We start from the raw sequence: 17,957 nt of genomic DNA on the forward strand, positions 1-17,957 counted from the left end.
AAGGTCAAGGAAGAAGTTAGAGTCAAAAAAGAGTTTAAGCTGAATGATTTGGAAGGACAACGTCGTAGTGCCTTTATGGCATACAAGGTATTGTCGAGACTTGACTTAGATACCTAATGCAGATATGCATTACAAAGTGAGTGATTCAGTGCTTTCTCACATTTCTAGCAATATTCTGTAAAGCCCATGTCACATATTTCACTACTAACAGAGCTAGACACCAGCTGGCTGATGTCGGGCTCGTTTTCAGCCGGCCACCACCATCCTGACAAACTTGCAACGGGGCAATGTGCAGGCCGAGGTGGTCAGCGTGGAACCAGGCCAGCTGACGCTGCACCAGCGCGCTGGCATGGGTGACCTCTCGCTGCTCGACCTGCAGGAAGGTAGGGCCCTGCCCAGACCCCCTGGTCTCAAGTGACATCACTGCAGGATGAGCAGTCCTTCCACTGACATTGCGCCCTGATCAGCTGTCCTTCCACTGACATCACACCCTGGTTAGCAGTCCTTCCACTGACATCGCACCCTGGTCAGCAGTCCTTCTACTGGCATCACACCCTGATGAGCAGTCCTCCCACTGACCCTAGGTCCTGATGAGCATGCTCAAGCAGGCATGACGACCCGACCAATCCTGTTTGAGCCCTGCTTTTTCCTTGTTTGAGCCCTGCTTGGCCCCATCCCTTATCCGAGCCTGGCTGGCGGACTTTCGTCCCTCATCTGAGCCTGGCTGACAGATTGCCGCCCCTCATCTGAGCCTGGCTGACGGACTGCCGTCCCTCATCTGAGCCTGGCTGACGGATTGCCGCCCCTCATCTGAGCCTGGCTGACGGAATGCTGTCCCTCATCTGAGCCTGGTTGACTGACTCCCATCCCTCATCTGACCCTGGCTGACGGGCCTCTCCTCCGGCAGCGGCCGGCGTTGATGAGCCAGACGAGCTCGGCTACAGTTCGCTGATGTGGGCGGCCGCGTACGGCCAGGTGCCCACCGTCCGGCTGCTGCTGGAGCAGAACGCCGCCGTATCCCGTCAGGTGAGTCAGCCGCTCCTGCCGGCCGCTCCGCTTATCACCCTCGGCTCATCGGGCCCTCTGCCGCTCTGCCTGCCACCGCCCGGCTCGGCTCAGCGGCTCGGCTCGGCCTAGTGAGCCCCCGGCCGCTCCGCCTGTCAGCGCTCGCTCGGCGCAGTGGGTCCTCTGTCGCTCTGCTGCACTCTGCTGACTCGGAAGCCGCCAACACTGAATGGCGTCCTCATCGTCCGCGCGCAACAAAGAAGCGGGCGTACAGCGCTAGAGTTGCAGTGCGGGATGGGAGGCTCCGAGGGACAGTTCCACTGATGGGATGTGCGTGGGCTGGTCAGCACGCTCTGCGTGAGGCGGCGCGCATGTGATAGGGACAGCGTTGCGGGCTGCTGCGTGTGGCGTCACGTGACACTGTCGTGTCCTGCGCCGCCAGGGCCCGGACGGCGAGACCCCGCTCATCATGGCCACCAGTAACGGACACTACGAGATCGCCCGCCTGCTCATCAACGCCGGGGCTGATGTCAACCACGCGGACGAGGTGAGACCCAGCGAGCTGGCCGTCCACCGCCCGCCGCCCGCCGCCCGCCGCCCGCCGCCCGCCGCCCGTCGCCTGGCGCTCGGAGGTTCGGTGGCAGTGTGGTGGTGCCCATCACGCGGGTTGTTTAACACTTTTGTAAGGTGCTGACAACCATCTGGCATGATATAAGTCATCAGCGGTCCAATTAACGCTCCAGAACGTATTGTGCAAAGATAAGGTTTGATAAATGTGCGGCTGGCAAAGCTAGCATCAAGGCAGACAAACACGTTGATGAAAGCGGAATACCGCACACGAGCAACACTGTTGGGCCTATAAGTGTGTCAGTGGTACACCTGGGAGCAGCCGCAGTTCTTCCGAAGCCGGTCCCATATGTAGTTAAACACATACCTGACCTAAACCAAGACACATGGGGCCACGAAAACTGCGTGCGTCATGGCCCAGTTTCCTTTGGCCGATACCCAGCCGCATTATCACCTATTGCCAATGCTCTTGCGACAGTCGTCACGAACGTCAGCTGTTTCAAGCTTATTCACATCGTCCATTAGAATCGTCAGGGTTTGGTAGGCCCAAAGCAAGCCAGTAGTACGACATTGGGAGTTATAAATGAGCGCGCAGACGGTAAACATAGCTCCACCTTGAAGGTTCATGGTACGAAGGCATTCCAATGCATTTATAAGTCCTATCCATGTGCATTCCCAAAGGCGGCGGTCTTTATTTTCACGGTTGGCTCTGTTGTAGATATCATTAACGTGGTCATAGTAATTATGTCTATCATGTTCTCGCTGGTGTCACGCTCGTCTCACTCGTTTAACTGTCCTTTTGTTCTTCGAAATTTCAACGTTTGTGTTAAAGTGTCGCTGCTTCGTCCATTTATTGTACAACTGCTATGAAATAATAGCATGGTCCAGCGGTTCACACTTGCTTCGATTAATAAAGCTCCACCTCTTGTAGACTTAGTAACACGCGGTTTGGATGCAATAATCGCGTCAAACATTTCCGAGCTGTTAATTACAGCGTTCAAAAGTACCGTGACTGCGCCGAGGCCAGGGATTAGCTACCACGGGATTGGCCTCCCGTGTCCTCGCCTATTGTTCTCAAACCAGGGATCAGCTGCCGCAGGATTGGCTTCCCGGGTTCTCGCCTATTGTTCTCAAACTAGGGATCAGCTGCCGCGGGATTGGCCTCCCAGTGCCTCACACATTGTTCTCAAACCAGGGATCAGCTGCCGCGGGATTGGCCTCCCAGGTCCACACACCTTGTTCTCAGCACCCGTGCGTGGATGGCGAGGGGGGTGGTACACGCGGCCATACATCAATATAGGGTTTGTGTGACCCACTTGATGACAGCTATGAAAATGGATCTTGGCGTGGCTGCCGGTGTAGTAACAGGTCAGCAATATGACATAGGAATGTATGCTTGCGCGCGAACAGAGGCGGATCCAGCCGCTTTTTGCGGGGAAGGGGTGGAAACCGATGATCGATGGCGATGGTCGGGGTTTTTTCATCGATTTGTTTTCGAGGCGATGGCCGAGAGACGCAGTGCTGCATAACAATGAGCATTTCAGTTTTGGTTGTATCGGATTAGGCACTCGTCCGTTTTAACTCCTATCCCGACCTTTAGATGCACCCGCCGTGTTCAAGGAACGTGGCAAGTTTTCCTGTCTGGGCTGCCGCAGCGCCACGCGTGGGGAGGCGGATGTGGGGGGAGGGGGGGGGGGGGGGAGAGAACGTGACTACCTGGGCAGCCTTCATCTATGCTGCGGGAGACGGACAAGTTACCCCACGGGCGACTGCCGAGTCCCGCCAGTCGGCGGACCGGCGACCGCGGAGCACGTGCCAGCCGGGCTGCCCAGCTCTGGTTGCCTTTGAGGTGCGGGCCCAGTCGGGGCGCCCGCGATCTCTGGTGGCGCTGTTCACGATGTGCCTGGGACAGTGGTCCGCCGTCCTGTGGTGCGCTCGGTGCCAGCCCCGCCCGCCTGGCGCCGGGGACTGCGCAAACGGCCGGCTGTCGCAGAGCACCGGGCTCTCCGCCACCGGCGCCGGTGGTGTCTGAGGAGTTCGTCGGTGTTCTGGGTGGTCAGTGGCACACTGAGTTTGTGATACCCGGCTGAAACGCCCTCCGTGGCATGCGGACCCTAGCACCGGCTAGATGGCTGCTGGTTTTCGCTCGGCTCAGGCGCATTCTTAGCTTGTCACTGGGAAGCATGAGCACAATGCAATTGTGGGGTGAGGGGGTGGGGTTACGGTGGTCAAGCTGTGCATCCGGGAAGCCGGAGGCACGGGATTAAATTATTCCACAGTGCCCGCCCTTCGTGCCAGGGTGATAGGCAGGTAACGCCATGTAGCCTGAGCAGCTTAGTGCGTCGTCAAGCTCCGCCTCAACGACGGATAACGTTTGGTTTGTCCCGACTGCACCAAATGCCCGCTTTATTCAGCTGTGATGTAGTTGGAAGCCTGTTAAGCGGTGGAGCTATGCTTCACGCCCGGCCCGCGCGGACCGCACGGCTCGGCGAAGACGGTGCCGGTCGTGTCTCTCTGACGTGTTGGTCTTGCGGCAGTTGTTATCGGGACGTGGTCGAGGTGCTGCCCCGGCGCCGCAGCCTGCTGCTCCCCTTTAAACAGGTTGCGCTGGCCTTGTCATCCGATCGCTGCTCCGCCGTTGCCGTCGGCCGAGGGAGTGGACGGCCGGAGCGCCTGTGATGCTATCTGCGGCGCGGCGCATTGTTGCCACCTGGACGCGGTGCGAGGCGTGACGGCCCGGCTGCCGCCTGTTGTGGCACGCAAGGCCGGTCAGTTGCAGGCTCCACAGCTGATCGCGCCGCGCCAGCGGTCCAAGCAGCAATGCCAGGAATGTCGCTATATTTGGGCTGTGCTCTTCAAATGTGCTGGTTGGGCCCCGACGCGATGCGTTACGTAAGACGGTGGCCGGGATTTATTACGCGTGTAGTGTTGATTACGGGCTGCTGCGCTCGTTTGAGCACTCGGTGCGTTTTACTACATGATTGCCAAAGTCGACATTGGGTTCGACGTATTTCGCTCTGCTGTGGGACCTACGTCTACCGTTTGGACCTTGTCATTAGCCCTTTAAAATTTCAGGGGAAAACTGGCCAGCTGTGCTCCGTTCTAACCCTTCCAATATCTGGCAAGCAGAGATGCCGTGTGCGCGACCGCAGTAGTCGTGGCACCGACCACGTGGGTGTCGAGATGTGCGCTGAATGTGAGCGGGCTGCTGTGTGTGCTGTGTGCGCGACGCTGTGCCAGTTGTCACGCCACCGCCTCTGCTGTGGCACTGCGCCAGCTGTCACGCCATCGCCTTCGGTGTGGCGCTGTGCCAGCTGTCACGTCATCGTCTCTGCTGTGGCACCGCGCCAGCTGTCGTGCGTGCTGCGACACCGCCCCTGCCGTGTCGCCCTGCCGGCTACTGCCTCCGCCTTGGTTGTCGTCGGCCGCCGGTCCTGCTGTGACACGGCCCGTCGTCCCCTCAGAACGGCAACACGGCGCTGATGTTCGCCGCGTTCAGCAACAGCCCACACTCGGTCCACGAGCTGCTGTTCAGCGGCGCCGACATCACGGCCACCAACGTCAACGGCGAGTCGGCCCTCTCCATTGCCGTCAACCGCGCCAGCCAGCTCGGTAAGACGCCGTCCGTTAGAGCGGCGTACGGTTGTACGGAATACGTAATATATAGTACGAATAATATATAGTACGAATAGTATGAATAAGTAGTACGGTAGTACGGTAATCTATCGTGAGCGGATTGAGAATGTCCGCTAGATGTTGTAAAATCTGGAAGACTTCAAGAGCCAGAGTGGCCAGCACTGGGAGGATTCTGTCGTATAGAGTTTCCAACTTGGTGATGCCGCTTGAATAAGCCTGTTAGTACCGCACCATCCAGAGTAGCCAGACGGGTAAGACCCGACCGGTCACAGTGGCTAGTTGGTTAAGACGTTTTGAGTCTGAGTAACTAGATCGGTGTGACTCAGTTGAACAATACTGGTCGGTAGGACTCAAAGTAGCTAGTCAAAGTAGCTTGTCCCGAAATTGGCTGTTACTTCAGCTTATTTGCTAACTGTCAGAGAGAAACCTGGTTGGAAACAGTAAATCGGCCAAAATAACCGGTTCAGTGTGGCCGCGTGCTTGTCAGAATGGCCAGTTCAATAAGAACCCGTCAAACGGACACGCAGCGTCACGAGGGTTGTAAAAGCCTGAAAAGTAAGGTTCATACTTGGTTTGCTGGAGTTTAGAGCAGGGTAGTCAAGGTGGTTATTAACCACTGTTAAGCATGTTCAGCTGGCTTTACTCACTGGTTACAATGTCTTCAATGCTGAGTTGTGCAAGCCGTCGCAATGTTTTCAACTTCTTGGCCACCTTATTACGATCTCGTTAAGTAAACCTCTAAACATCTAGAGCATAAAACAATCTAGGATCCGACAAGTTTTTTGAGACGGTTTTGAGGAACGGGTCAGGCACTTCCTAGGGAAAACCGAAGAAAAATAGTGAGCGAGTCCGGATAGGAACGAGCCAGAACTGACAGCGGACAGCTGCGCCGCGGCGTCTGCACGCACCGCTGGCACGAGCGTACTTCTCGGTACCGCTACCGCTGCGGTCGGTGTTCCGATTTTCCTTTGAGACCATTGTCGGCACTGGGCGGCGCTGACCCTGGCCTAGTTAGCACCACCCATTGGCTTCCTAAAGGTCTTCAGGGAATGGTTGGAAGGCACGTCTTCATCTGAAATTATTGCAACGGGACATACAGGCGTGTACAATGTTTCTTAGGGCAGCATTGGACTTAAAAGGCTGACTTAAAGTTAACCAGCGCATGCCTGTCGTAAATGGTCGTGACTGGTACTCCGTAATCGTGGTTGGTGGATTGACCGCACATTTCTCTGCGGTGGCCTTTGAAATGTCCAGCTTCTTATAACGTAACTCGACACTTTGGATAACCTTTCATAATGGAAATTGTGGTGACTGTTGTACCATGCAAACGTTTCATCTCAGACGAGATACAAGACACTTTCCGTTGGTGTTGACTTTGAACAGCTGGGCCAGCTTTCGGTAATGACTCTGGGACGACTGGACCGTCTGCCGGTGATGACTTGAGAACAAGTGTACCGTCTGTCGGTGATGACTCAGCAAGTGAACTATCTGTTGGTGATAACTTTGGGACAGGTGGGTCGTCTGTCGGTGATGCATGAGCCCCTTGATCACATGTTGGTGATGACTGGGACTGCGGATCGTCTGTCAGTGATGACTCTGGGACAGCTGGACCATCTGTCGGTGATGACTCTGGGACAGCTGGACCATCTGTCGGTGATGACTCTGGGACAGCTGGACCATCTGTCGGTGATGACTCTGGGACAGGTGCCTACGGACCAGGCTCTCACTCCAGTCCGCCCTGGCAGCGCAAGTGGTGCTGGAGCGCTACATGATGGCCCAGGTGCTACCGGCGCTGAAGGAGTCCGTGCCGGAATCGGCGGCCGAGCTGCGGTGACGGCCGCCGTCGGCGAGCGGCCGCTGGCGGCAGCACGAGCCGCCTCTGCCCTGGCACAGACCGCGCTACGACCAGCCCGGCCCTGCAGGTCGGCGGCCGCTGCCCAGGCCGGCTCTGTACCGGCCTCCCGACCGGTGTCTGTGTGTGGGTGGTACATTCTGGCCGGCGTGTGCACCTGTGCGTTGGCTGCTGAGGCTGTTGATGTTGCCGCTGAAGAGATGAGATGGCTGTATGGCGACGGGTATGATTTGTGGATCAATTAGGGAGATATAGGTGTGCGGATATGTATGAAATTTGATCGGTACCTGCCACCACCGCGATTCTGTGGAACGATTCTCAGTCATGTGACGTCATTTGCATGCGATGCGAATCCCAGACGCGGCGCGGCCTGTGGTCTTAATGAAATGAGAAGTCAGATGGCGGGTGGACTCAGACTGTCAGCCTAATGGCCGTCTCGCACCACTGCGCGGCGCGCAAAAAAATCCGTTGTCATATCTGGTAGAAGGTCTGATGTAGTTATCCATCAGATGAGCCGAAACGGCTTAATTTTGGTGCCTGGATCATTGTACCCACAAGAAGCTTCGCTTCGCTAGTGCTCTAAACCGAAAGCCAAGTATGCAGAGAACATGAAATAGGAACTAACAGAATTAAACTAATACGGGCCGTGTTTCTATACAGGCGGACACTAATCCACATGTGTAATCGGGTCGGCGGCAGCGTTTCAGCGTTGCGTGATGCGGGTGGCTGTGACGCGGCCTACTGTCGACGAAGCCGGCGACGAGGCTGTCGTGTAATGCAGAGGTCCGCCAACAACATACAGTGGTAATCTTCAGATAGTTAGAAACTATGTATGCCGTGAATTGATCGTGCAGTCGCGCGAGCGATCCATGTCCCGAGCCAAGTCGTGGTGCGCGGCCAAGTGGCGCAGCCTGGATCGCTGTACCGACAACGCTGTACTGACAAGTTTTGCTCAGGAAATGCGCTCAACCGAAGTACAATCACGGAAAATGTCTGGAATAGTTTTTGGAAAAAGTGAAAGGATTAAACAAATACGTTTCATATTTAAGCAAGCATGTTAGATAGCTTTACTGAAATATATTGAATATCTCAGATAATTAAACAAATATGCTCCCTTTCGTGCGCTGTTGCCCTTGAGAAGTCGGACCGATAGCTGTACATAGAAAGCAGCACTGTGCGGATTTTTAACCACAGAAGATTGTAAACCCTCTTAACAGCGGTGTCAGCCGGCTGCAAGCCCGAATGATCCTGCTTATACTCCGGCTGCGAAATAAACGGATGAGCTGTGGTGCAGCTGGCGCCATGTGGAGGCCAGAGGGTGTGCATGTGGGTGCGCGCGGGCGCGTGCGTTTGCACACGGGCATGCGCATGTTTGATACTTTATGCCTTTCATTGCCCTCATCTTTGTTATTTTTACGTGATAGGAATATCTCCGTGGCCCGATCTTTTTAGGCATTGATTTTGTCAGCTAAATATTGGCTGTTTTTATCAAAGAAAATGCCGTCATGCATCGTATTCTTTAGAGATGAGTTGCCGTGATTCGTTCCGCAAACGTCCCTGTACTTGCGGCAGTGATCAGTGTCTAAGTCTGTATTTCTGTCGTGGCTTTGTTTTCGTAGTTGTTCATTGTGACGGATGATTTTTGGTGGCAGGAAAAGTGACGCAAGTGAACACGTTGTGTAGGATTGCAATGCCCTTTGGTATGGTTTAAATGTGCGTTCCATTTCACCTGCCGTGACGGTAGTGGGTCACCATGAATGCTTGCTTCCGCTAAGTATCGAGGTTGGGCTGCACGTCCAGCTTCAGGTCGCTGAAAGTATCCTTTGGCCGCGCTCCCCGGCGGCATTTCTGGCTAGATTCCAGCCTTTGTGACGCCTCTCAGAATGAGTCGGGACGCGCGTCTGGATGTACTCCCCGCGTCACGAGCTGGGGTAGCCAGTGCGCTTTTTGTTGTGAGCTGGTCTTATGTCGTCCACCATGATGTGTTATCTCGCCAGTCTGTTTGTTGCAAGGCGATATCAATATACTGCCGAAGTGTCTACCAATTGTTTACGCCATCCGATGTTTTCGTGTTGGGCTGCATCTGTTTTATCGCCGAACGTTGAAGTACACTAATATTGCGTTTGTCTTTTGCCCCAGGTTTACCCAAAATTCCGGCATGAATGCTCTGCAGCAGCCCTAATCCCGCAGCATCTTTTATAACGTGACACAGTGTGAAAACAATTATTTCTGTACTCGGTGAATAAGATAAATGACGATAGAACGTTTAAAAGATCGGGGTATCGGCTGCAAACAAAAACCTGTATACTGCACGTATCAAGGCCATCACACTCGCTACAAATGCAAACATCTATTGGCTGGGCGGCAACCTTTCATACTGTCGCCGGACTAAACTTAACGTGGCTCTTGATTGTTCGTTTCGCTGAGCTTTTAGGCAACATTTTTGATGCCCTCGGGCAACATTTAGGTCTGCTGGAAAATGTATGACTTCATTTAGAATAAGGAACGCGTGTACGCACGAGTGCGCTGGGTGGAAATGGTGTTTGAAATATCGTAGTGCAAGATAATTGCTAGATGTCAAGAAAAGATAGCTACCCGCATATAGCATTGTCAAAAGCTGTTCGTGGGTTCCTTAAACGTTCTCAAAAATATAACTGGGCCAGTGCATCTGGTCTGCTAATGAAACCTAGCCGGCGGCGGCTGGCAATATTCACTTGTATTACACAAGCGGATACAAAAATCCGCTTGTGCTTTGCTCACGACAACGTCGGTGACCTCGTTATTCTACTCAGACCCGCTCCTTTCCAGAACTGACATCACGCCCGCCCATTCAAGGCCATTTACAGCTAATCACCTATGTTATCCAAGTTCAGGCCACAACCAGCCGTGCCAACACGACTCTCGACATGACACATGGGCTTTGCGGCGCAGGGAATACCACCGGTAAAAGAACAGCGCGGGCAGCTTTCGTCATTCGCCGCGCGCTTATATGCGCACCTTTCCTGTGAATGCAGTTCCGGCGTTGTACACGCGGCCCTGCAATCAAGCAGACGTATCGCACCTAACCTGTAAGTGTAATCCCGGCGTTGTACATGAAGCCCTGCAGTCGCACAGTCGTGTCGCACCTAATCTGTGAATGTAGTTCCGGCGTTTTACACGGAGCCCTGCAGTCGGGCAGCCGTGTCGCACTTAACCTGTGAGTGCAATCCCGGCGTTCTTCATGGAGCCCCCCAGTCGGGCAGCCGTGTCGCACCTAATCTGTGCGTGTAGTCCCGGCGTTGTACATGGAGCCCTGCAGTCGGACAGTCGTGTCTCACCTAACCTGTGAATGCAGTTCCGGCGTTTTACACGGAGCCCTGCAGTCGGGCAGCCGTGTCGCCACCATTCGTCCCACCATCCTGTGCGGCGCTACTGGGCAGGTGTTGAACTAGTCAAAGTGCAGAGGCTCGCACAAATGCGGAGTGCTTAGCTTTTTCAACCTTGTCATCAGTGTAATTGGGATATGCCTTATATCTTCGCCCCCTCATTGACGGGAGGAGTAGGCATCTGTCCCCATGACCTCTTCGGATATAGCTAGAGAACGAAATACCCAGGCGTCCTGAAATCTTCAGCATTTTTATTGATTTCACGGGTGCTCCAACACTTGTAGGTCCATGTCATGTCGGGTCAGTGACCCGAGCGGTGCTAGTATAAGCATGTCGGCGCAAAATGGGAATGAACGTAGACATGTTGGCAAAGTGTTGTGATGGCTTCCCGTAGTCTTCATAGCTTGTTACCCTGAATCCTCACCTGCATGTGGTCGTCATAGGTCACTGACCAATTTAGACCGTAATCTCTGACCCCGGTAGTATCCGCTCTAGTAGCGTAATTCACAGAATTATTCACTTTTTACCCTACGATATCGCCTCTTCACCTGTCAGTGGCATGTTGACCTGGATGATTATCATATGCCATCAGGCTGTCTGTGCTTTGAGACGTCGTGCACCCGACCGCCGGCATTTGTCGGCTCTATTTGCCCTTTCACCCCATAATGTCACTTACTCATCTCTAGGTAGTAACAATAAACTATACGTGACTTTTGGATGGTGATCTTATTGACGTTCATGACCTTGAGATTTGATTAATGGCTGTTTGTGCGAATTAATCGCTTTAGCCTAGTGCTTTCCAGCGGTCACCACCATGATCTTGTTCAAATATTGTGTGCTGACGTCAGAAAGGTCAGCATATCTCACTAAGTTGAAAACGAAGTTGAGGTTTTGTTTAAATCGGTTTTGACATTATCCACGGCTCCTGCCTGTAAACAAGAAACAGAGCTAGTTGGCATAGACACATCTGGTTGAAAGGAAACAACAGATGGCATCGGTGACCTGTAGTGGCGCGCGCTAAAAGTGGATAAACAGATCATTGTGAAACTGGTCAAACAGATGGACATTCCAAAGAACAGATAAGCCCACCATACGTTATTTGGAGAAAACGCAATTTGATAGGGCACAATGTGATTTCTCTATTATGACCTTGACTCCGACCTAAAACACTAAAACAGTGTCGTAAGCTCATATAAAGCTTTGCATGAGCTAGCGAATGTCATTTAGGTCGTATGTACAGTCCTTTCCAGTCTAAAGATACCAGAGGAAGGTGGTAGGCGTCCCTCTCCCCGTCTGGGCCATGTTCGCCCAGACCGCCATCAGGGCAAGGGTCCCAGTCGGATACTGAGACGACTGCCCGGTATAGCATGCGGCCTTCTCTTTATCGTAGGCATGGCATTAAGGTTCTCCGATTCTGCCAGCGCGAGCTCACAATATTGCTTCTGGACGTTGAAGTGATCATTTGTCATCTATTCGCGGGTCGCCCATATCTTACGTTATGCGTGGAGGAGGGAGGGGAGTTTGGTGGAGAGTGACAGAACCGTAACGCGGTGTGTTGAAAGCGTAACGTTACAGTGAAGGCGTAGCGTTGCAAGCCTAACGAAACCGTAACATTACGTTCAGGTGTGGTTGCAAAGCATGGCATCTTTTTATGTCCCAAACCCCTAAATCTATGTACCGTTGGCTCCCTCTCATGCCAAAAAAACCCACTAGGGACGTTACATTCAAGACAACTTAATAAGGGGCGGCGCAACCCAGCATAACCAGTGCGTAACCAGAGCAGGGGTTGACAATGGCCGACATGGACGACCCCTTCTGGAAACGAGACGTTGTCAGCCTACTGAACGCCATGTTAGGTATGCCCACTCGGTGCCCATCTGATCCGGGCGCGTGGGCCTTTTATTACGAATGTATTACACGTGATAAGTGGATGACGCGATGACGCAAACAATCCAATGGCACTCATGCTGCGAGCCCAATCAACAACCTCAGATATTTCAACAACGTCTGTCGCATCGTACGCACACCGCAGCATCGAAGGCCGCGTTCCGACGGAAAACAGCCGTCCGTTAGCCACTCGCCATTTTCCTCCTTTCCCAATCCCGACGTGCGCGCACACTGCCCATGAACACGTAGGCAAAAAGCCTGTTCCGAGCTACCTGAACCTCAGAAACCGCGGCTACAGCCAACTCAGGCCAGAGCCAACGCTCGGTGCGCTATAACATCTGCCGGCTAAACTCGCAGAGCGATGACTGCTGCCTACTAGACTGGCGCACGGTTGCGCCGCTCCCAGTCGGCCGACACACGGGCCGCGCGTCCCGCGAGTCCCACTCCAACGTCCCTCCGCCGGCAGACAGCCAATGGTCCCGGCCTGCACACGGCGGCTCTGCGCCGCGCGGCGTGGCGAGGCCCCGCTCACGACGGCCGCCCCGCTCTCACAGCCAGCAGACTCCACCGGCCGGCCCGGCGGCCTCAATAAATACCCGAGCGGCAGCGGCGGCGCCGCTCTAGCGGGCTCAGAGTCGCAGGAACTGCTGCAGCGCCGCCTCCAGCAGGCGGCGATCGACGCTGCTGTCGGCGGCGTACTTGACGCCGCGCACCTGGCCGCCGCCGCGCACCTCGCCGTACTCGCCCACTATGAAGCCGGCCTCAAGCGTCTGCTCGTGCACGATGGTGGCGGCGGCGGCCGCGGCGACGGCGGCCGCAGCAGCGGCATCGCCTGGCGCCGGCGCCGCTGTGGTGGTGGCCGCCGCTGTCGGCCGCCGCCGCGGCAGGTGCAGACGGGGCGCCACCGCGTCCGGTACGCGCCGCGCCTGCGGCGGTCCCAGCTTCAGCTGCGGCGCCGGCTCCGGCTCCGGTGCCGACTCCGGTGCCGGCGACACGCGGGGCCGGGCAGTACTCTCGGGAGGCACGGGGATGTGCGGGTGCTTGTATGGTTTGCCGGTCGTGGTGGGCGGCGAAGGGATGAATGGGTGTTTGTATGGCTCGCTGGTCGTAGTCGGCGATGAGGGAATAAAAGGATGCTTGTAAGGCTCGCTAGTCGTGGTGGGAGATGACGGGATGAAGGGATGCTTGTATGGTTCGCTGGTGGTGGTTGGGGATGACGGAATGAACGGATGCCGGTAGGGCTCGCTGGTCGTAGTGGGCGGTAGCGGGATGAACGGATGCCGGTAGGGCCGGCTGGTGGTGGACGTCGGCTCCGCCGCGCCGTTCTCCGGCGGCTGCTGGTCCAGTGAGTCGCCCTGCTCGGCCTCCAACTGGGCCAGCTGCTGGCGCACCTGCTGGGCCAGCAGCTGCCCCAGCGAGTGGTCGTCCTGCGACTGGTTCTGGGGCGTCAGCGGCACGCGGCGCCGCGACGGCTTGCGCTGGATCGGCGGCACGAAGAACTCGGGCGCATCGCGCGGGGACTTGGCCACGCGCGCGTGCTGCAGCCGCTGCACGTGCTGCGTGCTCTCCAGGTGGAGCCTGACCACGCGCACGCTGCCCGACGTCTCCTGCTCCACGTCCACGCGGTTGCTTTGCAGGTCGTCGGCCGGCCGCGGCCGGCTCAGCTCCGGAGCGTCGCTGTGGGCTGACAGCGGCGTTTCCAAATCGTGGGCGGCGGCCGGCGTCTGGTCTGTCGAGCGCATCGGTTTCTGAGCGGCTGCCGTGGTCGGCGTCGTTGCCGCTCCGGGGTTGGCCGTCGCAGTCCTGGGCTGAGCCGGCGGTCGATCTGGTGCGCCTGTCCCCGCCGGCGCGACGGGACGGTCTCCCGCGCCCGTCTGCACCGTCAGCGCCAGCTTGGGCGGCCTGTGGGCGGTCGGCGCGCGCGACCCGAGCGCCATCTCCAGGGCGGGCACGCCCGGCCGCGCCGTCGCCTCGTCGTGGCCCGGCCCGGCGTCGGCGGGCGTCTCCAGGGGCTCGTCGTCGCCGTAGTCGTAGTACTCGTAGTCGTAGTAGTAGTCGGGCCGGCGGCCTGCGGCGCCCGGTCGGCCGTCCGCCTCGGCCTGGGTAGACGCGGTCGGCACCTCCGGCGTGCGGTCTGTGGGGAGCACCGTGGCTGCCGGGGCGGCGCGGGCCATCGGAGCGCCCGCGCCGCCCGCCAGCAGGGCTGCCACCAGCACCCACACCTGCCGAGCGCAGACACGTCAGCCGCTCGCCACGGCGTCACGTACACAGACGGGCAGAGTGCGCAAGCTACAGACCTTGTCGCTACTCATACACATCACTATAATGTTTGTCTGCAGGGACTGTCGGATTAGAACGCACAAAGATGGCAGTTCATTTTTACAACACCTGACGTGATACGCCTGTTATAGGTCATTTTCCGCCTGACAAAAATATCTGCACGAGAGAAGGCGGGACAGTGCCTCGCCCCTGCACTGGAGGGGCCGCCGGCTGCGTGATTAACGCGGCGCAGAGCCGGTAGTGGAGGGCGTTCCCGAAGAAACCTTGCCCGGCCCGGTCGCCAAGGCCACGGATGGGTTTGGGCAGGGGCGGGGACCATCGTCGCGGTGTGAAGACCGTGCGCTTAACCAGTCATCCGGCCCCGGAAGCTGAACGCCACAAAGTGGGCAGCGAGTGAGACGCTTATGGGCGTCTCTCGCGATAGCTACACCGGTGTCAGAGTTTTACTGTTTCGCCAAAATCAAAAGAGCTTGAGACGCCTGGGTTTCCTATTCGCAGGGATGTTGAAAAACACGTGTCAGCCATGAGACAGCCGGCCCTTTCATTTGAGATCGAACAATCCATGCAAGAACGACATATTACGAGAGACCGCCGTGGTCAACAAAATCGCTCCAAACATTTCAGATGCATGTATGCATTAATGTTTGTGAACGAATACGTTTCTCTTTAGATCGCAGTCAGCCGATGAAAATTTGCTGCGCAATGGCGAGAAACTGAGGCTGAATCTTTTTTCTCCTCAAACCGACAAAGAAACTCAGTCCGCACTAACCGATTTCAGTTTGGACGTTATCGCTTGGACGTTAGCGATGGTGTTGCCACCTAGCGTGAGGAAGGGAAACCAGCAGCAATCGGAATAGCTACAAGAAAGCAGCAAGAACAGCTTACGTGTGCGTCATTTACCCTGTCACATAGTGAAGGGCGTTGATATAAGATGGCCATCAAAAACTCTACGTAAGGGTATCGTTATGTGACATTATTAGGTGCTTAGGGGTTTTTGGGCCTTTTTTGCCATGGATCATCATGGCGGTAATGTAATTATGTCTTCAAATGATTAGGACCGTGCTTCCTAACGTCGACAGAACGACAGCTCTGATATAACGCAGAACGACAGCTCTGATATAACGCAGAACGACAGCTCTGATATAACGCAGAACGACAGCTCTGATATAACGCGCTCAAACAGTCTTACCGCTCACCATACATGAGCGTTGCGGAAGAAACTGACGTTCTATGCTTCTCGACATCTCGCCGATCTGTCAGCACTGACAGCAAGATGCCTTCGCTCTCCAGACCACTCTCCGTCTCATCCACTCTCCAGTCTTCCTCTTCAAGCCACGTTCTAGGTCGCGGCGAGGACCGTATATCCCGTTTGCCTCCAGTGCAAGCGGATGGCGAGGGCAGTTAGTAGGACAAGGGTGGGGGCACTGTCGTGCTCGGCTGTGCCGAACCGGTCCCCTTGCAGCGTCGCGATAAAGAAGACGACAGAGATCAGTTCTGCGCTAATTGCTGGCAAAGTCCGTCATTAGCAGAATCACCTGCAAGCCGAGTCAGTCCGTCATTGACGTTTGTTCCGTGTATTTGCTGGTAAGCGGGACAACCCCCGCCTCCAGGGTTGACCGCTCACTCTGAACGTCCGGTCCCGCGGCCCCGGGCCGCTGGGGCAGCACGCGGCGCCGACCCCGGCAGCACTTCGTATCCCAAGGCTCAGGACAACGGGTTCCAAACGGATGTCTGTCGCAGCAGCGCTTGGGCCTGACCGCACTGTATGCTTTGATGGTCGGAGGGATCACCGAGGTCAGCGTAGGACACGTGCGCCAAGCAGAGCACGTGGCTGTGAGGGCCGAACCTGAAGAGAATGCATTGAACACCACCACAAGGCACAGCCCACAGTCCAAGCAACAGTCTAGTAAGGCCGTTAATTTGTTCAGTGAACTCTTGGCAGCATTTTGAAAGCATGGGGAGACGCGGCTGGGTTTTTAGATATTATGTACTTATAAAAGCTTAGTAACAGGTTATTTCGCACCAAATCATTACTTGCTCATGTTCTGCGGCCGACTACACACCGATATATATATATATATATATATATATATATATATATATATATATATATATATATATATATATATATACAATTTATATGCCTAAAAATAAATGGATAGGCTAAATAATCAAAATTCCCAGAATTTTAGGATAAACAGGTAAAAGAACTGGTTAGATCATTTAAACTTCGCAATCTCGCCCATCAGGCGAGCTCTCCGCCAGCCTCCTTGCTGGAATTAGGCCTTAGCATTGTAGCCTAAATCATCCGTGTAATTAACTTTGTGTCGCTGAGCTAACAGCAACTGCAGTTGAATGGATTGTAAAAGTGCATGTGCCGAATTGCTGCCATACTTTTCCCACATGCTGCTATTTTACCGCCAAATCTTCGACCAGCGCGGCGAATTAAAATGTAAACATCGAGCCAAAAATGAACCACTTCACGTGATGCAATAGCGTTTACCCTGTTCCAAATAATCTGCAAAAATTGTAATATTTTCTGATGTTATAGAAAATGTGTGTCAAGATACACGTGCTTTATCTTTCCCACTCAGGAGGGGCACACTGTTAAATGGTAACGTTTGGGGGGGGGGGGCACCCACATATATTAGGGTGGAGCGAATCTACTGGATCAACTTCTAGGGGCCAAACGCAATCACTCGCATGCATATAAACATAAAATCAGAACCAAATGCCACTTGAATATATTATACATAAAAAGCACGAGGCCTTTTCGGAATAAACTAGTCGACCGAGCGTTGATGTCCGCAGTGGTCTAAGCATCCCGCATCGGCTAATGGGCAACGGATTGAATATCTATCATGTTTTGTTGCTCAGCGCCGAGGTGGTCAAAGGTATCGCCCCACCGCCGTGTGCATTGTGTCGGTAACAATTACAGCATTCTCACAGCCATTAGCAATTAGCAGCATCATCATCGCCGTTTTCATCATCACCAATGACCATCACAAACATTGCTGAAACATTTGCACTGCGGTGATGTATCTGCACTGCATGATAACACAGCAAATCATGCACCTCAGACCTCACTGGCAAATCCATACCAGCGATTTCGAGTCCAGTCCAGTCATGTGGGACCCTCTTTGTATCCATCACCGGTAAATCGCCTCTGGATCGGGCTTCAGTCAGTATCTGCACATGACGTCATGCCGTGTGTATATGACGTCATGTCATGGGTGTGTCACCGTTTCTCTGCTGCCTTTATCACTGTCTTTACCCAGCTTTCGACCTCCTGCGAGTGACGTGGAAAATAGCTGCATATTACCAGATGCTTATTCTTGATAGCCCTCACATTCACTGCTTAAATC

The 17,957-nt window shown here is 54.9% G+C and overlaps 1 protein-coding gene across 1 annotated transcript; it reads left to right on the top strand.

Annotated features, from left to right (window-relative positions):
• Positions 1-9,086, top strand: LOC119103914 (ankyrin repeat family A protein 2). Its single transcript, XM_037227612.1, has 6 exons — positions 1-87; positions 251-383; positions 908-1,026; positions 1,448-1,552; positions 5,037-5,184; positions 6,954-9,086. The coding sequence occupies exons 1-6, from the start codon at positions 76-78 to the stop codon at positions 7,040-7,042; spliced, it is 606 nt and encodes a 201-aa protein (XP_037083507.1). The 5' UTR covers positions 1-75; the 3' UTR covers positions 7,043-9,086.
• Positions 9,087-17,957: the final 8,871 nt, after the last annotated feature.

The sequence above is a fragment of the Pollicipes pollicipes genome, unplaced genomic scaffold (assembly GCF_011947565.3).
Source record: "Pollicipes pollicipes isolate AB1234 unplaced genomic scaffold, Ppol_2.1 Scaffold_5724;HRSCAF=6776_pilon_pilon_pilon, whole genome shotgun sequence".
NCBI lineage: Eukaryota > Metazoa > Arthropoda > Thecostraca > Pollicipedomorpha > Pollicipedidae > Pollicipes > Pollicipes pollicipes.

Bases quoted from the DNA above. Each gene is read 5' to 3' on its own strand.
- LOC119103914 (XM_037227612.1), top strand. The intron at 384-907 runs GTAGGGCCCTGC...CTCCTCCGGCAG, and splicing joins GCTGCTCGACCTGCAGGAAG to CGGCCGGCGTTGATGAGCCA. The intron at 1,553-5,036 runs GTGAGACCCAGC...TCGTCCCCTCAG, and splicing joins ATGTCAACCACGCGGACGAG to AACGGCAACACGGCGCTGAT.